The following is a 24,067-nucleotide window of genomic DNA, read 5'->3' as shown; positions in this document are numbered from 1 at the left end:
TGTCATAATGGCATACTATAACGCCATCTGGCAACCCTGTTGATAGCAGTACTTCGTTTTATTCAAATATTTTACCTTCTCTATATATTCAGTTATACTATTAATACTCTACAGCTACTAATAATAACACATAAAAAAGTAATAAAAAATAAAAAATTATAAAAACATACCATAAGAATGCAAATAAAGGAGCTCTCCATGCCGTTTGCCTGTAACAAAATAATGATAGATATGTATAAGCGGGTTTCTTCTTATTAAATGTTTCCTCTTCTTTAATAATTTTGCGAATGTCTGATAAATCTCTCTCTGGTAATTTGTTTACTTTTGCTAATGACTTTAAAACACTTTCACCTTCATCAAAACGATTTTGTGTAAAAAGCCAACGGACACTTTCTGGTAAGTAAAACCTTAGATATAAAGAAATTTGAACATCAACAACAACAAAATTACGAAAATTTTAAAAAAACTTTTTAAGGATAATATGATATTAAGATGGTTCCTATTCAAAGATTTCTTATACAAGCTATTGATTATTTTTATCAATCTTGACCAGCTATGAATGAGACTTTATTATATCATTTTTATGCTAATATCTTGTTGAATTACTACTTTGATGTTAAAAGCACTTAAGTTTAATTTTTATATTAAAAAAACTAATATAATAGTGTATAACAAAATATAGTTTCATTAATAATAACTTCACTAAGCCATTTGAAAAGTTATTCAATAATAAGAGAAAAATCTGCTTAACCCATAAAATAATAGTTTATTCATAGTTGATTTGCTAAAAAAAATTGTACTTTTACATTTTTCTGAAATTGCTTCCTTGCATAACTATTTCTTAATTAATTTGCTAATTAAAGCTCCTGTTACTCTTTAAAAGAAAACAAAGAAGAAGAAAACAAAGAAGATGAGTGAAATTAAAATTTTATGGTAAAAATTGGTAGAAATTGTAGAATTGGTAAAGATTGGCAAAAAAAATATTTGAATAATAGAAAAAAAATTAAAAATCAAAATACATACCACATTAATAAAAATACAGGAATTCCTGTTGCAGAAGTAGTATAACATACATGCTTCCAGTATGGCACAATTTTGATTAATAAACCAAACAATGAAACGCCTAAACCCCAGAAAGGTAGCACAGTAGCAACTGTTCTATACTCTGTTCCAACAAACTCCAAGAAAGCTACTTTGATTAAAACCATTAACCCTAAAAAATAAATAATTGTAAAATAAACATTGATATATATGTTGTAAAGTAAATAATGGCAATATAAACATTGTTATATATATATATATATATATATATATATATATATATATATATATATATATATATATATATATATATATATATATATATATATATATATATATATATATGTTGTAAAATAAATAATTGTAAATAAAGTAATAAATAAATAAGTTTTAAGTAATTTTAAAAGTAAGAATTTAAAAAAATGATAATAAAACTTATATTTTTGACATTAACAAAGATGTCTGAAACGTCTAACCCTTGCCTTATTCAAGTCTACAAAACTATAAGGAACTTACCCATTAAGAAACATAATCAAAGCTAATCTTGATTAATTACTTCATAAATTGAGGTAATATAAAAGATTAAAGAAAATGTATGTAACATTTATGAAAATTAAATTTTTTTATTTATTAAATTTATATATTGTTTAACTACATTTGAATTTTTTTTAAATTTGGTCAACGCAGTGTTAAAAAATATTGGAATAGTCATTCTTTAATTTTTTTCTATGGATTTACAGCCCAAATTGTTACAAATTAACAGAGATGTTATTTGGCCATGTTATAAAACCATCATTTAGCATTCAAAGATGTTTTAAGAAAAGTGTTATCTCACACGTATAACAGCTAAAGCAACCTCTTCAATATTACATTTGACACATTTGAATTCATTTTCAAATAATCTGGCATAAAACCAAAAATTAATTTAACACGAGAAGTATAATACCAGAATATAATATAATACCAGAACCCATAGGTGAAATCTTTAATTGAAAAAACAACTAACCTTCTTGATTTTTGCAGAAACAAGAAAGTTAGTTGCCTAAAACAATAATAAACATTTAAGAGATTTTTCAAAAGTAAATGACCTTGGAGCAGAATTAGCAGACAACTTCAATTCCTTCATTTATATCCTAAAGGTTTTTGCCAATGAGTAATCAAAAACAAATTCATTTGATGAAAAATGACATTTAAAATTTTGACATTTTGATTAAAATGGCAATTTTATCAAAAAACAACTTCGTAGTTTCTTGTAGCTGAAACGATGTTTACAGTATAAAATAATTGTAAAGAAGTTTAAAAAAAAAATGTTAATTTAAGTTCATTATTTTGATAAAGTAATCAAATAATAATGAATGGTTAAATAAATATATGCATTGTTTGTGAAATTTCAAAAAAAATAAAAAATAAAAAAACATTTCATCATAAAGCACTAAAAAAACACTCCATTGTAAAACAATTGAATTAAAAAACTGAATTCAATTTTTTTAATAACAAAAAAAAGATTTTGCATTCTTGAATGCTTAATAGGAAGAAATGCATATTTTTTCATATTATTTTTGTTGTGTAAACACAAATTTAAACAAGAATTTCAAATTAACAAGAATTCTACACTATATGCTAAATATAGTAAAATAGTTATATAAATATAGTTTTTGCTAAAATTTATGTTATTTAACTAAAATTTATGATATTTAACTAAAATTTATGTTATATTAGTTTTAATTATTATTAATTGATTAGCTCACTCATTTAAAAGTAACAAACAGTTTTGCTTGAAATGAAAAATAAAAAAAATTCGAAGATTCTTCTTTAATACTTATTGTCCCTGTTCTGCTATTTAGTTTATTGTTCTGCCACTTAGCTTATTTTATCTTTCGTTTAATCTATTATCATTTTATTCTAAGTTTTAGAATATTGAAAAAAAATGATCAAAACTCGGAAATAAAACGATCTTAATTTGACTTAAACTTATTAAAGAAAAGAGTTTTGTGGCAGTATCACTATAAAAAACATGCCATAGTGGTGTAGTGTGGTAGTCATAGTCTGATGTATCAATTTTAAAATATGTCAGTGGTGTAGTGTGGTGGTCATAGTGTGGTAGTATCACAATAAAAAATGTCAGTGGTACACCACTTCTATAAAGTGGTGTACCACTACATAAATATGTCATAGTGGTGTAGTGTGGTGGTCATAGTGTGGTGTATCACTACAAAAATATGTCATAGTGGTGTAGTGTGGTGGTCAGAGTGTGATGTATCATTGTAAAATATGTCATAGTGGTGTCAATACACCACTATGACATATAGTGGTGGTGGTCATAGTGTGGTGTACCACTACAAAAATATGTCATAAGGGATGTAGTGGTAAAGTGCTCCCTTTGTAATCAAGAAGCTCTAAGTTGTACAAGGAATTGGATAAGTTAAAAACCCAATGTGGTTATTCTATATGATCTATATTTATCATCTATATTTTTCTATATTTTACATTTGATTAAAACATCACAGAATTTTCAAAATATTTAACATTTAAAAAGACTTTAGAACATTTTATAAAAATACAGGTTTGGATTTTCAATTATTTATTGAAATAAAATAAATAATGAATGTATTATTCAAAATTAACTACAAATAGTTACCTCCAACAGAAATTCCAACAAAAAAAACACATACGGACATCATTATCCAATTAATAGAAAAAGCCTCCAGAGTGAAAAAAAACAGATTCATTGAAAAAACTATTAACAAAGTCTTTCGGCGTCCTATATAATCTCCTAAAAAATTAAAATAAAAAAAGATTTAGAAAACCAATTACATCACATTTTATATATGAAATAAATTTTTTAAAGACACAACTATATGCGTTGTAGAGAGAACACTTAAAGACACAACTATATGTGTTGTAGAGAGAACACTTAAAGACACAACTTTTAAAGATATTAACTGTGCTTCAGACTTATATCTTTGAAAGTTTTGATTACAAACATATCTTTGAAAGTTTTGATTACAAACATATCTTTGAAATATATTTTTGAAAGTTTTGATTACCTAATCCAACCTCTGTTTTTTCTAGCTTATCTCCATTGTAATAGCAAATATTTTTATTTGAAGCTTTTGAAAAAATAACTATTATTATATTTATTATTCTATTACTATTAAAAAATTTATTGCATTAATATTAATGCAATATGAGAATTGTTTTAAACTAAAAAATAAATAAATAAAAAGAGAGATTGGAAGTATTGTCAATAATAAAATAGATACTTATTAACTCAAAGATGTTTGTTTTATTTCCATTAATATTGAATAAGTTTGAACAGTAATAACTGTAGGTAGATTGAAATATTGGGTATATAGGTCAGATATGGTAGATATTATAAATCAGTGTCATGTATTTTAAAACAGAAATTAGAATTAAAAATAGAAATAGGAAAATTGAAAATCTCCCCTTTTTCCATCTATCATTTCTGTACAAATTATAACAAATTTTCTTGGTTTTTGAAATATGTTTATTACATTTTAAGGTGAGGTAGCATTAGTATATAAAGAAAACTTGAAGAAAAATAAATTTGTTTCAAGAAGAAAAAAAAAAGTTAGACTGTAGTGAGGAAGTTTTATTTTTTATTTTTCATGGATCAACATAAAAAAAGAGTTGTTAATTAGTTTAAAATAATATGGAGTAATTTTCAAGCTGTTATTGCAGAAGCAAGCAATTCATCTTTTAACTAGATCACCCACTCAACACTCAATCTAAGAATGGTTTCAAGCAAATAATTGTAATGTTTTGGTGTCCTAGATCACCAGATCTTAACCCAACCAATATTTGGTTATGGATTGACAATCAACTTACATATCACCAAATTTAATCAATTGAGTATTTCAAGCCACTTTTAAATGAGTACTGGTTAAAAATCTCATACAGTCAAGTTAAAATAGTAATTAAAACACTATCTAAAAATGTAAGAAATTAAACAATGTAAAATATTGTAACAATGTAAAATAGTGGTTTAAAAATAACTAATTCTTAAACTAACAGAAATAACTAACATAAAAAACTAACAACTAACATAAATGAAGAATAAAAAAAAGAAATAAAGAAGGATAATAATATTACTTGTATATTACAAAAAAATTTATTGCTGGATTATAAAAATCAGATCATTTTAATCTTAAAAGAAGCAGCAATAATAAATATAATAACAATAATAATCAAAGTTAAGTTCTTAGTGATTTAAAAAAAATCTTTTAATTATTGATATAAATAAATTTTAACAATTTTTATGTCAAACATTATTTTAACAACAATAAAGTTATAAAATAATTTTTAGAGAGTTTTTTAAAGATGCTGAAGAAACCTTAAGATAGAAAAATACAATTTTGCAGTTGGAATCATCAATAACAATAGCACTAAGGAGTTATATATAAGTTAAATGAGGAGAGCTCTGAAAGTTTAAAGTCTTAAAAAGCCAAAAAACACAAAAAGAAACATGATCACTGATGCATTCTTAATGGCCCATGATTGATTAATATACTTTTACATAAATGCAGTGAATCGCAAAAATATCAAGAGAACAAAACTCAAAAAAACATCAAGAAAATGTAGAAAAGCTAAATATTAATAGATCTAAACAATTAAACAGAACTTTCAGATAAGACATAAATTTTCACTTTTAAATATACCACCAAAAAAAATAAAAAATTAATTCTTTTTTTGGCACATTTTTTTTTTTTTTTGAAGGCATATTTTTATTTTTTTTTTGGTGGCATATTTTATTTTATTTTTTTTTGGTGGCATATTTTATTTTTTTTGGTGGCATATTTTATTTTTTTTGGTGGCATATTTTATTTTATATTTTTTGGTGGCATATTTTTTTATTTTTTTTTGGTGGCATATTTTTTTTTTTTTTGGTGGCATATTTTTTTTTTTGTGGCATATATTTTATTTTTTTTGGTGGCATTAATTTATTTCATTTTTTTAATGGCATATTTTTTTTTGGTTAATACTTATCAAAAAAAAAAAAATATGCCACAAAAAAAAAAAAAAAAAGAAAAATATGCCACCAAAAAAAAAAGTGCTCTTAACCAATTAAAAAGTTAAAGAGTGCTCTTAACCAATTGAGATTATTATATATTCTGTTTCATCAGCTTCAAAAGAAAAAATATATAAAATAAAAAACAAAACAGGACCTCCAAAAAAAAATGTTGACAGAGATCTTATAAGATTAATATAATATAGTATAATAAAAAACTTATAGTTTTTTTTTTTTTTTTTTTTTTGGTAATAAAATGCAGAATTTGGATTAAATTGTATACTTTGGCACAGCTTGTCATAGGATAAAAATGAACCATGTATATTTTAATATAAACATGTTAACAACAATGTGTTAACCATGACCTGCTGTCCATTGATAAGTTTAACCATGGACTTCTACTTATTGATAAGTATTAGCCAAAGCCTACTATGTACTGCTATGTTTTAACTAAGCTCTATGTATAGTAAAAATACCATAACAAATATTGATAACATGTTACAGCAGTCCTTATCATATATATATATATATATATATATATATATATATATATATATATATATATATATATATATATATATATATATATATATATATATATATATATATATATATATATATATATATTAGGGATATGACTTTTTAATTTTTTTTCAAATAAAATGTTTCCTGTATCATAAATCGATGAACTTTTACCTAAAATCATGAAAAAAGGCCCAAATAGCTTTCTGCAACAAAAAAAGGTCACCCCCAAAATAAAAATTTGATTTACCATTTTTATACATTCATTTTTGACCGATGTTTTAATCTTAAGCTTAATTCTCAGCTTAATTCTATTTATTTCATTATTTTGTTATGAATTTATAAATATAACGCCACACGTTACCATGGCAACAAAACGGCCGTGTGCCGGCAAATACTTGGAATTGTTATGTGATGACGTCATTGTGTTACCACGGTGATATAGACGACTGTAACAGACTGTAGAAGATTATAGAACTTAGTAGAACATTCTGGAAGCTCTAAATAATTATATAAGCGAGCTGCTGTCAGAGCTCAGTGTTGATAATGTGAATAGTTCTATGAAGTACTCTGCATGTAACTGAGCTAATAAGGAACTACTGTAGCGAACTAAAGACGCTGTAAGAGTACGAAGTATAAGTAGTTGTAGCATTATCGTTAGGATACGGACTGGATTATCGAACTGTTATCAACATTGACTGGATTATCGAACTATAATTGGATTACTATACAGTTAAAGTATTTTATTAATTAAACGACTTTATTAAACGGATATTTACGCTCAGCTATCCGTAAAGTCGTAACAATATTATATGATGTCTCACAAGAAAAGTCATACCACAGTAACAAAGAACAAGAAGACTTGGACTAAAAATTTGGTGAGATTTCAAGAGTCACACAGAAGAAGAGGAAGCGTGGCTGTAGAAGAACATTCACTCGATGAAAAATCCAGAATACCACTTCAATTGCAGATAGTAGGAAGATACCAGTTTCTCGGAGCATATGTTAAAGGAAGAAAAGAACGAATAGACCAAATTTCTAAGGAAATTACAAAATTGTGGGACAATAAACTGAATTTTCCACGTGTGTCTGATCAAGTGATAAGAGCAAAGCTTATGAAGGTGCTGAAGGTCTATGATGAATGTGTCAAGCGTGGAAAATATGATGTTCTCAATGCATTATTTGACATCACGAAAGTGAATGGCCAGTGGTTATCCTCGGAAGATAAACGTCTATACCACCTACAAAAAGAAAGTAAAGGACAGGTGGGGTACTCAACAGGACAAGTGGCAAGTAAAGAAACCATTCACCTTTCCAAGAGAAGGAAAGTCCAGTCTGGAACAGCAATACCTTCCACATCACAAGTCCTGTCTACCACAGACAGTGGTACTGAATCTGAAAACTGCAAAAGTAAGAGTGAAGATGATGAAGACGACGATGGTGATAAAGACGATGATGAGGACACTCAGAAAAAAACTAGAAAGCACTACAAAAGTAAATTTGCTGTAAGTATGGTTACATCAAGTGGAGTTTCCACAAAGAAAGCTGCTAAAATATGCAATGTATTATCACAACAAGGTATTGATATTCCAACTCCAAGACAATCAGCAATTTACAAGTCCATATTCAAAGAGGCAGGTAAATTAAAAAAAGAAATGATACAACAACTTAAAATGGAACAGTGGTCCTTACACTTTGACGGCAAACGAATAGATGATAAGGAATATCAGGTAGTTGTACTTCAGAATGAAAGAACTGACGTGAAACTTGATGCACTGCGTTTAAAAGATGGCAAAGCTGAAACTGTTGCTGAAAAAATTGCCAAACTTATTGATGAATACAATTTGTGGAATTCAATTAAGAAGATCATTACTGATACAACAAACGTCAATACTGGGAAGAGAAATGGAGTTGTTGTGAAGTTGCAACGTATGTTTAAATTAAAGGGTGTCACAATACCACAATTTATCGGTTGTCAGCATCACGTACTAGACAGGATTCTCCGTCTGGTGATGGACGAAGAACTTGGGGGTGATACCAAATCTCCTAACATTGAATACCCATTTGTGTCTGAACTGTTGAATAAGTATGATGAACTGAAGGATAAGTTTGTGAATGGAACTGTAGAAATTCTTGATAAATCAGGGTGGAGAGACGATATGAAGTTTTTGTACCATTTAACAAGAGTGTTTAGGTTCTATGAAGAACAAAGAAACTTCCCTCTGATTCACTTTCAGAACATTCCTAATATGAGCAATGCCAGATGGAACTCAAGAGCCATTCTCGCCATTCTGGCGTTCATTCTTATGCCTGAAGCGAGAAAGAATTTGGAGAAGGTTTGCAGGTTCATTTCATATGAGTGGGCAGAACATTGGTTTAGTAGTCAAAAGTACAATGACAATGACTTCAAGAATTTATCTGATGTATTGAAGCCTTACAAAAAGGCATTGCAGTCATTCAAAAATCACTGGAAGAAAGAGCCATCCGTCATCGACATACCACGAAGTAATCAGATAGCTGAACGTGCAATCAAGGTGATGCAAGACCTGTATGCTTCCTGCAGAAAGAAAGACAAACTGCAACTTCGATTCATTCTAAGTAATAAGCGCTAGACTCTTTATGAGACGTGAGCATCATGTGACCCATGTACTAAACACAGTAGGCCTATAGACACAGACAGTTATGTATATTGTTGTACTAGACGCTTTGATACTGTTAATTTTGTAATACTTGTATAATTATATATCACATAATGTTTTTTGTTATATCACAGTACATGTTGCATAAATAAATAAAATAACAACAGGAGTATGACTCTTACAACATCTTCAGCCTTTAATATTCATTTACTGTACAAAAGTGTACCTATTGAAAATTCGATTTTTTGGTTTTGGGGTGACCTTTTTTCAAAATATGTCAAAATGAAACATCTATTCGTTCTTTTTACATAAAAGTTCATTGAATTTAGATACAGGCCTAGTAGGTTGCAAAAAAGACATATCCCAAATATATATATATATATATATATATATATATATATATATATATATATATATATATATATATATATATATATATATATATATATATATATATATATATATATACATGAGCCCATGAGATGCATAGTGGTATAAGTCACTTTTTTCAATATTTTGAGTTATTGCCACCAATAATTAGCATTTTGTTAATTCTATTACATGGCAGAGTTGTATAAGTCTAATAATATTGATAATGATGCTGGAACTGTTTTTTGTTATGCTCCTCACTAAACAGGTGTTTTTGTTCACATCCATAGTGATATTAGTCCGACTTCTCAAAACTAGATATGAGTGACTTATACCATATATAGTCTAATAAATACTGCATAAAATTAAGTCAAGAATATTACTTGTGTGAACATTCATTAAAATGTACACATACGATCTAAAAATTGTATTATAAATAGTGTTATAATTATAACAATAAATTATATACTTAATTGTGCACAAAACTATTTCCAAGCTAATACTAATAAAAAAATTATAATTTAAAAATTCAAATTAAAATTAGAAAATGAAGAGAGCTAAAAGTAATAAAAGTTTAAATAAAATCTACTTTGATCATAGGTCTGAAAAAAATAAAATCTAATTTGGTCAAATGTCTGATCAAAATAAAACTTATATTGATCATGTCTGATCTAAAATTTTTGTGAACTTTCTTCAAATAGAAGCATGATATATACTCTCTCTTTCTTTCTCTCTCTCTATATCTCTCTCTCTCTCTCTCTCTCTCTCTCTCTCTCTCTCTCTCTCTCTCTCTCTCTCTCTCTCTCTCTGTGTGTGTGTGTGTGTGTGTGTGTGTGTGTGTGTGTGTGTGTGTGTGTGTGTGTGTGTGTGTGTGTGTGTATATATATATACACAGAGAGAGAGAAAGAAAGAGAGAGTATACACTGTATATATATATATATATATATATATATATATATATATATATATATATATATATATATATATATATATATATATATATATATATATATATATATATATATATATATATGTATATATATATATATAACATTGCGGCAGAAAGTAAGTATACACCCTACCCAAATCGTAAAAATAATAGTTTAATGTGGTATTTCTTATTTTTAGAAACATAATAGAAGCAATTATTGCATTCTGTGAATTTACTTAATCAATATTCTTTGCACTTCCTGTTTACAATAGCAAGTGTGACTCATCTTGTGTACTAAAAATTAAACTTTAAAGAGTTAACTTTGTATTGTTTAATTGTGCAAATTTTGAAGACAAGGTTAGTAATTGTTTTACAATGTTATAGTATTGTTATTATAATTAAGTTTTTAATAACAATTAACAAATAACTTTTTTTTATTGTCCTAAAAACTTTCAAAATGGTTCTGACCAGTTTGGACTTTAGGCCAAGTCATTAATAAATTATTATTATCCATTGTTGAGATGCATGTTGGGTTTTATAGAATTTTTAGTTACAATTTGTTAGTTTAAGCTAATACTGATTAATTAATGTTGGTTTTTCATTATTCATATTTGGCCATTTGTCTGATATATTTTGTGTAATTATTCATTTTTATATTTGAAGGTATGCCCAAATATCGTCAACTGACAACAGAAGAAAGACTTCGCGCAGTGTTCTTGGCAGTAACAGGTGCAAGTTTAAGAAAAATAGCCAGAGAACTTAAAGCAACACCAATGGGTATTAAGAAAATAATAGATAAAGATATCGAAACTGGTTCAACAGCTGATAAGAGGCGATCTGGAAAACCAAAGAAAACAACTCCACACACTGACAGAGTGTTAGTTCGAATGTCCTTGCAGGATCGTAGACTCACCCTCAACTCGGTCAAAAACTTTCTGAAGAGCATGGGGTTACTCTGGCAACTCGAACTGTACGTCAGCGCCTTCTGAAAGCAGGTCTTCGTGGATGTGTGGCTGCAAAGAAGCCACTACTTTCAGCTACAAACGTTCGTCGACGATTGGCATTTGCCAAAGCACACAAAGACTTGACAGTAGATGATTGGAAACATGTCCTGTTCAGTGATGAAAATTCTTTCGAGTTGTTCCTTAGTTCCAAACGAGTAATTGTGCGAAGAAGAGTTGGTGAAAAATTCAGTAAAAACTGTATTGCTCCAACTGTCAAGCATGGAGGAAAGAGTTTAATGATTTGAGGGTGTATGTCTGGCTATGGGCTCGGGCACCTTTATCGATGTACTGGAAGTATGAACCAACACCAGTACATTGATGTACTACAAAACACAATGTTTCCTTCTGCTAGTGCACTGTTTGGGCAACTTAACTCGTTCTTCTTTCAGCATGACAATGCACCATGCCACAAGACCAAGACTGTCACAGATTTTCTTTGGCGTAATCAGGTGGCAGTACTTGATTGGCCTGCTCAGAGCCCGGACATGAATCCGATTGAAAATTTGTGGAGCGTTATGGCAAAGAACATTGAAGGAAAGAGGCCATCTAACTTGGATAGTCTTTGGTTAATTTTGCAAGATGCATGGAACAATATTAATGATGTTACAATTACTCGCCTGTTTGAGTCAATGCCAAACCGTATGAAACATGTTATTAAAGCGCGAGGTTACCATACTAAATATTGATCAAACTGCATGTTCTTGATACAGAGTGTTGTTTTTGATGATTCTGATAAATAAAAATTGTGTTTGCAACAATTTACAGTGTTTTTAATTGCTTAAAATAATAAATGTATGCAAAACTCAATGGTGTATACTTACTTTATGCCGCTATAGTATGTATATGTATATATATATATATATATATATATATATATATATATATATATATATATATATATATATATATATATATATATATATACTTTCTTTAATTTCTAGCAACTGAGTAAAGACAAATATGTAACTGCAAAATTAAAAAAAAATTTAACATGAATTTTCTTTAAATGAATTTTAAAGAAAATTCATGTTAAATAAAATTTCATGGCCAAATAGTTTTTTAAAATATATTGAAAACAAAACACACAAAAAAATATATATATATAAATAAATTGATTAATAATTTGAAGACATCTTAAATCTCTATTTTTAAATTAAACAATTATTAAAAACAAATTTACTATAAATCTAAAAATTCATACCCAGAGCACCACCAATAGCAGCACCAATCATTACACCCACCATTTGCGTAGTAGTGATGGTAGTAACAATCCATGATTTCCCACAGATCAAATACCACTAAAGTAATTTTTATTTTAAATAAAGTCAGAAAAAAAAATTAAATCTAAATTTAAAAAAGTAAATACTTGCCTAATACTGTTTTTATACCAAATACATAATATCTGGTTAACTTATTTAATAATTATTATTTATAGCAATAATATTTATTATATATTTTATTTTATAACACAAAAAAATAAGATTTAAATGAGTTACAACTTTCTTTTTATCTATAACAACGAACTTTAATTTTGCAACAATAACAACAAGCTTTACTTTCACAACAATAACGAGCTTTACTTTCACAACAACAACAATAAGCTTTCTACAGTCGTTTTTCAAAACATCTCAAGGTAAAAAAAAGTTAAGTTTTCTACAAAATATGATAATTTACATGCCAACAAAGATTATCAAATTTTTTAAGAATTGTGAAAAAATTTATAAAAAATATTTCACAAAACATTTTACAAACATATTAATATATATATATATATATATATATATATATATGCATATATAGTTCTATAGATTGTTGCATTTGGGAGTACAGAAGGAAAAAAATTATTATTACGCCAACAAATATGTCACTTTTAATTACTTTTGACTTTCGTCCAACATTTGCGTGTTGTCAGAAAGTAAAAACCATTAATTTAATTACAAATTAATCGTTTTTTAAAAAACCTGCAAAAACGCAAATTTAATTGACAAGAATGTTTTTAAAAACATTCTGAATGTTTTTAAAACATTCTGAATGTTTTTAACAATATAAACAATGTTTTTATTTTTATTTTTCTTATTATAAGATGTTTTTATTATTTTATTGACCATACAAGAAATGATGTAAAGATTTTTTATATAACATGTTACAAGGTTAGTTAGTTTAGATTCACTTAGGACCATTATACACTTTATATATATATATATATATATATATATATATATATATATATATATATATATATATATATATATATATATATATATATATATATATATATATATATATATATATATATATATATATACACAAAGATTCATCAGAAATGCTGTGTTTCATCTTTGTTGATGAAACACAGTGTTAAATGGAAAAAAATTTTGTTAAGTGATTTTCTACTAATATATAATTGCTCTGTTCTTTTAACAACATTGAGCACTCTATTGTGTAGAATGTTTTTTAAAATTGTTTAAATATATATATATATATATATATATACATATATATATACATATATATATATATATATATATATATATATATATATATATACATATATATACATATATATATATATATATAAATATAAATATATAAATATATATATACATATAAATATAAATATATATATATATATATATATATATATATATATATATATATATATATATATATATATATATGTATATATGTATATATGTATATATATATATATATATATATATATATATATATATATATATATATATATATATATATATATATATATATATATATATATATATATATGTAAATATATAGGCCTCGGCAGGAAGAAATAAGTGCGAGAGTGGCAAAAAACTCTCCTAAAACAAACATAGAGAGCTATGCGAGCTGCTCCTCTAAACAGTTTCTTAGGAGAGCTTTTGGTTTTTGCAAGATTGTTTATTCATTAAAAAAAGTACTTATTAAAAAAAGTCTGTTATAAATCTAAATATTATTAATTTGATTGATTCTTAGTTGATTTAATATAATAATATTGTTATAATATTATTTTTACGAATTATTTTGGGCTAATACATAATGAAACATAAAATATGTGACCACCCAAGTTATCTCGGGTTCTTTTTGGACCATATAGCATGACCTGAGATATTTCGGGCCTGGCCCTTAAGGGGTTAATTACAAAATTTTGGTTTTATACTTGCTACAAGCCCAGGACGCGTTAAATTGTTTATTTTTTAATGAATGTTGACATTCATATCTTTATTTAACAACAAACGTCTAATTTAAGAGATATATGTCATATTAGGAAGTTTTATTTTCAAATTATTTTTAATACAGTTAATAAGTTATTAGATATAATGATGCTTATTGAAATTAATTGATTTTTATTTCTTTAAAACAATTTTTTACACATTTGCAAAGTGCGCGCAAACTAATGATAATTAATATGCAATGACCTAACGATTGTAAATTGTTATCCATCGATATTAAATAATGAATTTTTCTCAATTTAGTTCGCTTAATAAAAAAAACGTACAAAAAATTAATAAATAATTCCCCCCTCCCCATCCTCCCTTAGAAATTTAGTTGACAATGCAAAAACGATGGGTCTCTTGTTTGTTAGGACATACTTATATAAAAGATTGACAGATATTAACTTGCAAAATACTTAAGAATTGCAACCAGTCAGTTTCCAATTGATATTAAAAATATGGTGAAAAAATTAAAAGGAGCTAAAAATAAAATAAAAGTTCTTTTTTAAAAGTTATAAAAATATTAAGTATTTAATAACAAGTTAGTAAAAATATCATATTATTGACGCTGTTAAATGTATATATTTCAGCAAAACTTAAATATTCTTTTCAGACATTTAAAAGTGTTCTTATGCAAATAAAAAATATGCCACTTTAAGAAGAATTAAAAATTAAAAAAAAAACACACTATAGAAAAAAGCAATCATAATGTTTAAGCATGGTTTTTTTTAAAGTAATTGCATATGCACTCATTTTAAGTAAAACTTTGAATGCTTTTGTTAACACATGCAAAAACCATGCTAAAACATAATTACTTTTTTTGATAAATTTCTATGAAATTTTGGCATTTGCTTAAATTTTCTAAAAACACAGGCATTACTTCAGCAATTTTTTTTTAAATATTGTTTATTATAAAAAGCAGATATTTATGATAAAAAAAACAATTAGTTATTAAAATTTAAAACACATTTTAAAGACTTAAAAAGAAACCATGCTAAAACATGATTATTTCTTTAAGTAAATTTTTAAATATTATTAAAGTAAACTTAATAATATTTAAAAAATAATCATGTTTTAGCATGGTTTCTTTAAGAGTCTTTAAAATGTGTTTTAAATTTTAATAACTGATTGTTTTTTTTATCATAAATATCTGCTTTTTATAATAAATAAAAAACTATCAATCACATAAATATTTGGAAAAAAAAATTGCTGAAGTAATGCATGCATTTTTAAAAAATTTAAGCAAACGCCAAAATTTGCATATGCAAAAATATAGAAACATGATTTTTTTAACAAAAGAAAAATGAACGTCAAAGACAAAAATGTCTTTTTTTTTAACAAAACCTTGCACTTTCGTAGATTTGTTGTGCCATGTCAAGTGTATGTTTGTTACGTTAATATTACTAGAATATATACATAACAAGTGTCATTTATTGCAGCATGAAAGAATTCTTTAGACGAGCATTGTTTTTACTGCTTATAAAAAAGTTCTATATTTTCTTATTGCAGGCATTATAAGAATTATTAAAATAATTATTAAAATGACTGCGTTTTTTATTTTAGTTACAATGATAATTATACTTTTGAGAGAAAAAATTATATTTTTGCGAGAGCCATAAATTGCTCCTGTAAACCGTTAGGTGAGTGTGGGCAAGAACAAGAGCTAAAGTTCTTTCTTCCTGCCAAGGCCTGTGTATATGTATATGCATATACACAGGCCATATATATATATATATATATATATATATATATATATATATATATATATATATATATATATATATATATATATATATATATATATATATATATATATATATATATATATATATATGCATACATACATACATAAATACATATATACATACATATATATACATATATACATACACACATAATATATATATGTATGTTTGTATGTATGTATGTATGGTCTACTAAGTCTGTACTAAAATTAGACTTAATAAAAGATAATAAAAGATTACAGGTAGTTTTGACTTACAAGATAGAACATTCTTTAATATAAAATACATATAAACTTTGTAAATAGTTTTAATTTTCAAATCATTAAGTACTTTATGAGTAATTAAATAACCTGAAAATTCTGTAAAAAAAAGCATATTAGAAATGTATATTTATTGTTGAAAAAAATTATTTTGTTACATAATTGAATTCAAAAACTATTTCCCAAATGATATAGGTGTTTTCTAATTCTGGAATTGTTACGTTCTTCTTAAAACTACATATCCAATAAAATCTTTGGTTTATTTAATTTAAGATTTATTTTTGACTATTACTAATAACTATAAAGTGATATAACTGTGATACAAGTGATACTACCTCAGTAACTATGTTGTTAAGACCTTCTCTAAAGACAATAGTTTCGTTTACACTTTTTGGGCATACTTTGAAAAACTTTTGTGTTAACGTAGAATTAGCTAAAAATAAAAATTTAGTAATGGAAATCAAAATTAGCATTAAAAAATTTGAAAAGTATGTTATAGAAAATGATATTTTTAGAAGACTTTATTGAACTGTATTTCAACAGTTTAAACTTAAAAACATTATTAACTTCTGTAATTGAAAAACAAATATTAGAATAAAATTTAAATATTTTTTATTTAACAATTTAATAATCTTTTATGTAATTTAATTTATTTATATAAAGATTAATATAAATTTTAAAAAAGATTTCAAAAATAACTTTAAGTTAATACATTAATCTACATTAATACATAAGTACCACAAAACAATTATAAAAAAAATCGTTATTTAAAAAAAAATAAGATTACAGAGTAAAAAGACGAGACTTTGCTGAATGACAAGTCAAGCGAGAACAAGCTTTGGTTGATGGAACTAGGGAGCAGTGACCATGATAGTATTTGAGAGCATTAAATTTTTTTTTTTTTTTACTATGATTTTTTGAACTTTTGGAATTTTTAAACCAATTAGGAATTCTGCATTATAAGCAGTGCCATCAGGCTGACTAACAGCTGACTTCTCTGCATAAAAATGTTTGATCAGTTACATCAGTGTTCCAAATGACTTTGTTTATAAAGAAATGTTAACAGTTGATGATATTTTAATAATGGAAAGTGTAATGGTAGATTACGCTTTCACTTTGCATTATTAAAGCACCATCATCAAAAGATATCAAAAGAAGAAATTGTTCATGATATTATTGAGACAGTTGATGATGAAATGAAAGAAGGAAAAGAAGTGACTAATGAACCAGGATATTCGCTAAGTCAGACAATAAATATATTTCAATTCATAGTTAAGTTAACAGGATTCTACTGAAGTATATATATGGAGCTACCACAGGGTCTTTCTTAGCTTTCACTTTAGCTAAACTATTTATTTATTTAGTCAACATGAAAATATTTGGTTAAAAAATAATAAATGCAAAAATCTTTAAAAATAATAATGAAGTACTTACCTTCCTAGACAACATAAACAATTAATATTCCTTAAATTTACTAAAGAGGAAGAGAATTGATCACAAATTAAACTTCCTTAATGTTATGATTAATTTTAATAACAATATTAAGTTTAAAACCTCTACATTCTATAAAAATAAACTGACACAGGTTTTTTAACTTATTAATAAACTGACACAGGTTTTTAACTTATAATTATAAACTAGGACTCATAACTTTAATTGAAGTCTTGATTTTGAATTGAAATTTTTTTCATTGACTTTTCTTTTAAATCTATAAAATCAACATTTGTTGGTTAAGATTTTTTAGGTACCTTAAAAATGTTAAATTTTTAAAAACTAAGTTTACTTTATTTCAAAAACTACTGAAATTAGACTACACATAAGGTTAAAAATTTTAGTCAACCATTCAATAACTACAAAACATGTTTATCAGCCATGCTTTGAACTAAAAAAATACTATATTATTTGATGCAAGGGCTAAAAGGATGAGGTAATTCCATGCAAATATAGAACAAAAATATTAAAAATTAATATAGAACAAAAATATTAAAAAGTCACCCCCTCAGATTTTTAGAAAATTTTGAACAGTTATACCTATTACTGAAATATTAAAAAAAAAAGTTTATGGTCCAAAATCCAAATGATTCAAAAGCTATAAGATTTGGAAATGCAGACTAAAATACTCTGATTTTGAAGTCTGACATAATGGATTTTGAAGTTGTACTTTTAAATGAAAAAGTTCTGTTTAAGAGGAAGAATATGGCTAAATAATAATACCTGACTATTTTAAAGGGTGCTGAATCAAAAAATGTAGAGATGGTATTTCAATTTGAAGTTTTTAATGGTCATTATTTGATTTTAAAATGGTCATGACAAATATTTATTGTGTTAACAAAAGTTGCAGATTTAAAATATTTTCCAAATTAAAAAGAAAAATTATAAACCTCAAAATAAAATATAGTTTTAGACTTCTAAAGCATAATATGTCATTTTGAAATATCAATTTTGATATTTATATAAAGTAAATAAATACAATAACTCTATTTTTATTTTTTTTAATGTATTTTGGGCAAATTTCATTGTTCTAATTTTGTAACTTCCCCATGGTCACGCACTAATTTTTTTTCTGAAATCACTCTAATAAAGTCTAATAAATCAGTGGAAAAAAAAAATCTTATCAAAACCATTGTTGATCCAAGGTTACCAATGGTTTGAAGTGGAGGCACATTTCTTTTAGCCGCAGCCATTTTTAGAAGTCCATAATTTTTTAGGTATCTTATTAGTAAATTTTAAAAATTTGGAAGCCTACTATTTATAGAAACTTAAAAAATATGCTGAATAATTATGTCTTTTCACTTCTTAAATTGCAGATTTTGTATATTGACTCATCAAAAATCAACTTTTTATATTTGCAAACAATTTTTTAGGATTTTTAGGTAGCCATTAGGAATAAAATGTGACATTTGAAAATTCAATGTCAAAATTTTATTAAAGTAAGTCTAGAGTTGTATTTAGTAAAAAAAACTAGAAGGCTTACTGAAATTTTTTTTATAAATATAAAGCTTCAAAGTATGAACAAAACATGTTTTTGGTAATAAAGTTTTTTTTTGTGGAAAAATCAGAAATTTAAAATGACTATATCTCATAAACCACAAAAGATTTTATGCTGAAATTTTAAGGAATCACCTTTCTCATTTATTGATTAAGCAACCCACCAATTTTCATCAAATTCTGAGGTACTTTATTATGAATAATTTTGAGTGGGAATATATATGGGAATAATAAATCTAGTGGAAAAATAATTAAATATTAGTACTTAAACTTGTGAAGCTATTGAGTTAAAAGATTTTTTTTAAAAAATCAATAATTTCGATGATCACTTTTTGATTTTAAAATGGTCAAAACAATTTTTTTGCTTTGTTACCATTGGTTACCATGGTATATGCTTTCACTATTTGCCTAAAAAAATGTGATGTTTGGCCATTAAATAAAGTATAACAACGTTTAAAAGTCTAAATATAGTTTCTTTTTCAATTTTTTTAGTTTTCTCAATGAATGTTGCAGAATAATGACATAAATTAGAATAAGAAACAAAAGAGATGGAGATACAATTAATTAAAGATGTAGTGGAGAAAACTTTGCTGAAGTTGACAAAATCATTGCTAAACAGTATTATGTATAAACTTAAAATGTCCTTTAAAAAAACTTTAAAAGTTCATTTATACAATACTTATAATAAGTCTTTATCTTAAAAGAAAAAGAAAGGTTTAAGAAGCAGTTATTAGGAAACTTTAAACTGTATTTCATCAAATCTTGTTGCACCAAGCAACATTGGAGTTCTAAAAGAGATTCAAACCAAGACTGGCGATCTAGGTTTTCTTGTTGAAAACATGAAAGAAAAATTTAAAGCTTTTAACCAAATGCAGCAACTTCAAATTTTGACATCGAATCCTAAAATTAGAAAAGCAGCAAGAGTTTTCAGTTTCCTAAAGCAAAATTTAAAAGGTAGAGTCGTTACACAACCAAAATTATGTCATAACGTACTCTGATGAACAGCATCAAATCAGCAAATATTTTAAAGTTTTTAACTGTGATGATGGGTATTAAAGGCAAATTCCTGATTAAAAAAAACTGTTAGTATTGGAAGAAATAAACATAACTGACTTTCTGTAGCCTTAAGGAGTTTTATGCAACATATAAGATAAAGTACCTAGACCATAAAATGGGATTCTCTAAATTTTGCAGCCTTCAGCTTAAATAGTGCAACTATTGCAGCCCAAAAGATACAGATTCTACTTAAGTGTATACAATACACCAAATGTAAAATTTTTGAAACAACTATCTGCAGTAGAGAACAATTTTTAAGCTACAAATAAAACAGAAATGTATTTATATAAAGTATTTACTCCACTTGTCCATTTTCTTGAGCCAGGATATTATCTTTATTCAAAGATGTTTTAGATTTCTTGCCTGTTAGTTCTTTGCATAGACCATTCCTTTTAGAATAATCAAAGTTATCAACTTTAGCCACATAATTTGTGGAAATCTTTTCAAATGATGTCACTGTTTCACCATAATGCGAATAGGCAAGGTCAGGCCAAAATTAGTATTAGTCACCATTATGATATTCTTTAGTAAAAAACGGTAATCATTTCTTGATGCAATGTTCCAAGTAAAGATTTTGGTTAACTATTACGCAGCAGGGGACAAAGTACATTTTGACACCCCTTTATCAGAAATCAAAAACAAGTATTTTTTGGTAACATTTTGCAGTTTTTCTATACTATATCTTGCTTGAGTAAAAAATATTATTGACAATAATTGTGTTGTAAGCTAAAATGAAATAAAATTTACCCATTAATAAGAATTTTCTTTGCAAATTCTGATACAGGCAATCAGATCTTTGATCTTTGGGAAATTCTATTTTGATAGTGATTACTTCAAGTTTCTAACTTTTTAATTTTTTCATTAACGAGTAATTAATTAGTGCTATATTCAAAATTTCTAGCAGTCTACCTTTGGGAAACTCCATTATAGTAACTAAATGCGATTTTGATCATAGGGTGCCTAAATTTTTTTTATTCATTCTTCTGGCAACATGAAAACTTCATTTAACTCTTTTATAACCAGAATTAATCTCAGCACACTGGATCATATCATAAATGGTTTGTCATGGATTTTTATCTCAAAATGATCTAAGATGAATTTCTTTCAATTAGATTAATGAGCTAAATATAATTCCTAAATTTGTTTTCTGTTAGCTTTTTGTTTTGACGACATTTTCTTAGAAATGTGTTACTTTTTTACAAAACGTAATTTATATAAAGAAAAAGTATTAAATTTGTAACAAAATAGATAGCATTTGAAAGGTAACCATGTTTAAAATATTTTAAATTTGGGTATCTTATCGACATTTTTGAATTCAGCAACCTCAAAATTGATCAGGAATCATGTTTTAGCCTAACTACTACAAAAAACTTATAATGACAAACTTAGGCAACCATTTGGCTGAATTTAAAAACACTATAGCTTTTGAACCGTTAGAAGTTTAAACTTTTTATTTTTTCATGTTTCATTGATAGGTACTAGTCATTAAAGTAAATTGCATTGCATCTTTTAAATATTATTTAATTTACTTGAGACTTATGAGACTTATATCAGTATGTGTATACACAAGCATTCCTTTTTGCCATCTAAATTTAAAGGTATTTTGGAAATACATACCTCAAAAAAACCTTGTATAGAGATAAATATCTCTTAAAAAAAAAAGGAAAAGAAAAAAAATAGAATCTACAACAACTTTAAACACAAACTTCTGTTCGATACAGATTGGTAGTGATAAAATAGTTAACTATTAATATATTAATAGTAATTAAGTTAACATTTTTTTCAATATTAAATATGGTAATACTGAAACAAAATTTCTAAATATTCACATGTGACATAACTGTTAATTCTTTAACTAATTACTTTCTTATGACAACCAGGAATTGGTTATTTTTATTGTAAAAAAACTTTTTAATCTACAGTTTAATATTAACATATAACTTTATAAGAAAATATATATTTTTAATGCTGTTGAAGCAAAAGTCTAAATATTTTTTTCCTAGTTAGAATATAAACGGTATCAACACTGCTAAATTATATGCATACTTTTTATCTTTAACCTAAATTTACTCAACAATAAAGAATTAAAGTGTGACTTTTTTTATTGTTTTACACCTGAATAAACTTAAAAATTATAATTAAGCAAATTAATTTTTTTGTAAATAAATGCAATTTACTTACAAAAAAATTAATTTGCTTAATTAATTTTAAAAATATTTTTAAAATTATTTAGGTAGCTGAGTGTTAGTTATTATAGTAAACATAAATGTCATAATAACTTTATTGAAAGTGTTTTATTGAAAGTCAACTATTAATTAAATTACTGTAACCTAATTAACTTTTTTGCGTGAAAGCAACAATATAAGGTTGTTAAAAATGAACAAGATTTTTATTAGATGATTTAATTATCTATCAAAAGAAATTTTTAATCTGTTAAGTTAAATATCGCCAACTCAAAATTTTATTAAACCTGTACAAAAAATGTCTAGACTGAATAGCTATAGCTTGCCTTGCTTATTATAGATAGACTGTTAAAGCAGATCATTAATAAAGACCTCCTAGAGTTACTTATTATTATTTATTATTTTTAATTATTTATTTAGTCTATTTTTTTATTAGTTAAGCTATCTATTGTTCAATACTTTGAAAAAGTTTATTTTTAAATAATAAATTGAAGATATCTTTTTTTTTTTTTTTAAAAAAAAGTATTTATAAAAAAATATATATCAAAGTATGTCTACTGATTAGTAAACACAAAAATTATACATTACATATTTAAATGAATTTTTAATAAAATATAACTTCCTAATATTTATATGCAATATAGCTATTATTTCAACAACTAATTCCATCATTTTTATGACAACAAGTATATTGTTGTTTTCATTATTACACACTTTCTAAATTTACAGTTTAAAATCTACAGATAACCTTAAAATTTTATAAGGAAAAAGTTGTTTTTTTGATGCAGTTGTAGCAAATTTGTTTGCAAAAAGTGTTTTTTTTTTTTGTCTAGTTGCAATTAAAAAATACTTATCTTTTTCATCTTTTTTGATAGTAAAGGATTAAACTATGGTTTTTTTTAATAATGTTTACTCAGAATTAATCAAATGAATTGTTTTGTTACCGACTGCAATAAACTTATTCATATTTAAGAAAATATTTAACTTTGATAATTTTAAATACTGATAGTCTCATCTCAAAATTAAAAATCCCATATAATCACAACACAAAACAGCATAAGATAAGA

The 24,067-nt window shown here is 25.5% G+C and overlaps 1 protein-coding gene across 2 annotated transcripts in view; it reads right to left on the bottom strand.

Moving 5' to 3' along the window:
• Positions 1-24,067, bottom strand: part of LOC100206742 (solute carrier family 22 member 15) — a 62,727-nt gene that overhangs the window by 29,315 nt on the left and 9,345 nt on the right. For both annotated transcript variants that reach the window (XM_065799870.1, XM_065799871.1), the window contains exons 3-7: positions 17,109-17,206; positions 12,737-12,833; positions 3,680-3,814; positions 1,024-1,213; positions 171-407 (exon numbers count right to left, since the gene is read on the bottom strand). In XM_065799870.1, coding sequence (XP_065655942.1) covers positions 171-407; positions 1,024-1,213; positions 3,680-3,814; positions 12,737-12,833; positions 17,109-17,206 — 757 coding nt within the window. The remainder of the gene's footprint in view (positions 1-170; positions 408-1,023; positions 1,214-3,679; positions 3,815-12,736; positions 12,834-17,108; positions 17,207-24,067) is intronic.

Source organism: Hydra vulgaris, chromosome 06 (genome assembly GCF_038396675.1).
Source record: "Hydra vulgaris chromosome 06, alternate assembly HydraT2T_AEP".
Taxonomy (NCBI): Eukaryota; Metazoa; Cnidaria; class Hydrozoa; order Anthoathecata; family Hydridae; genus Hydra; species Hydra vulgaris.
Note: the sequence above shows the minus strand (reverse complement) of the source record. Positions and strands in the feature narration are given on the sequence as shown.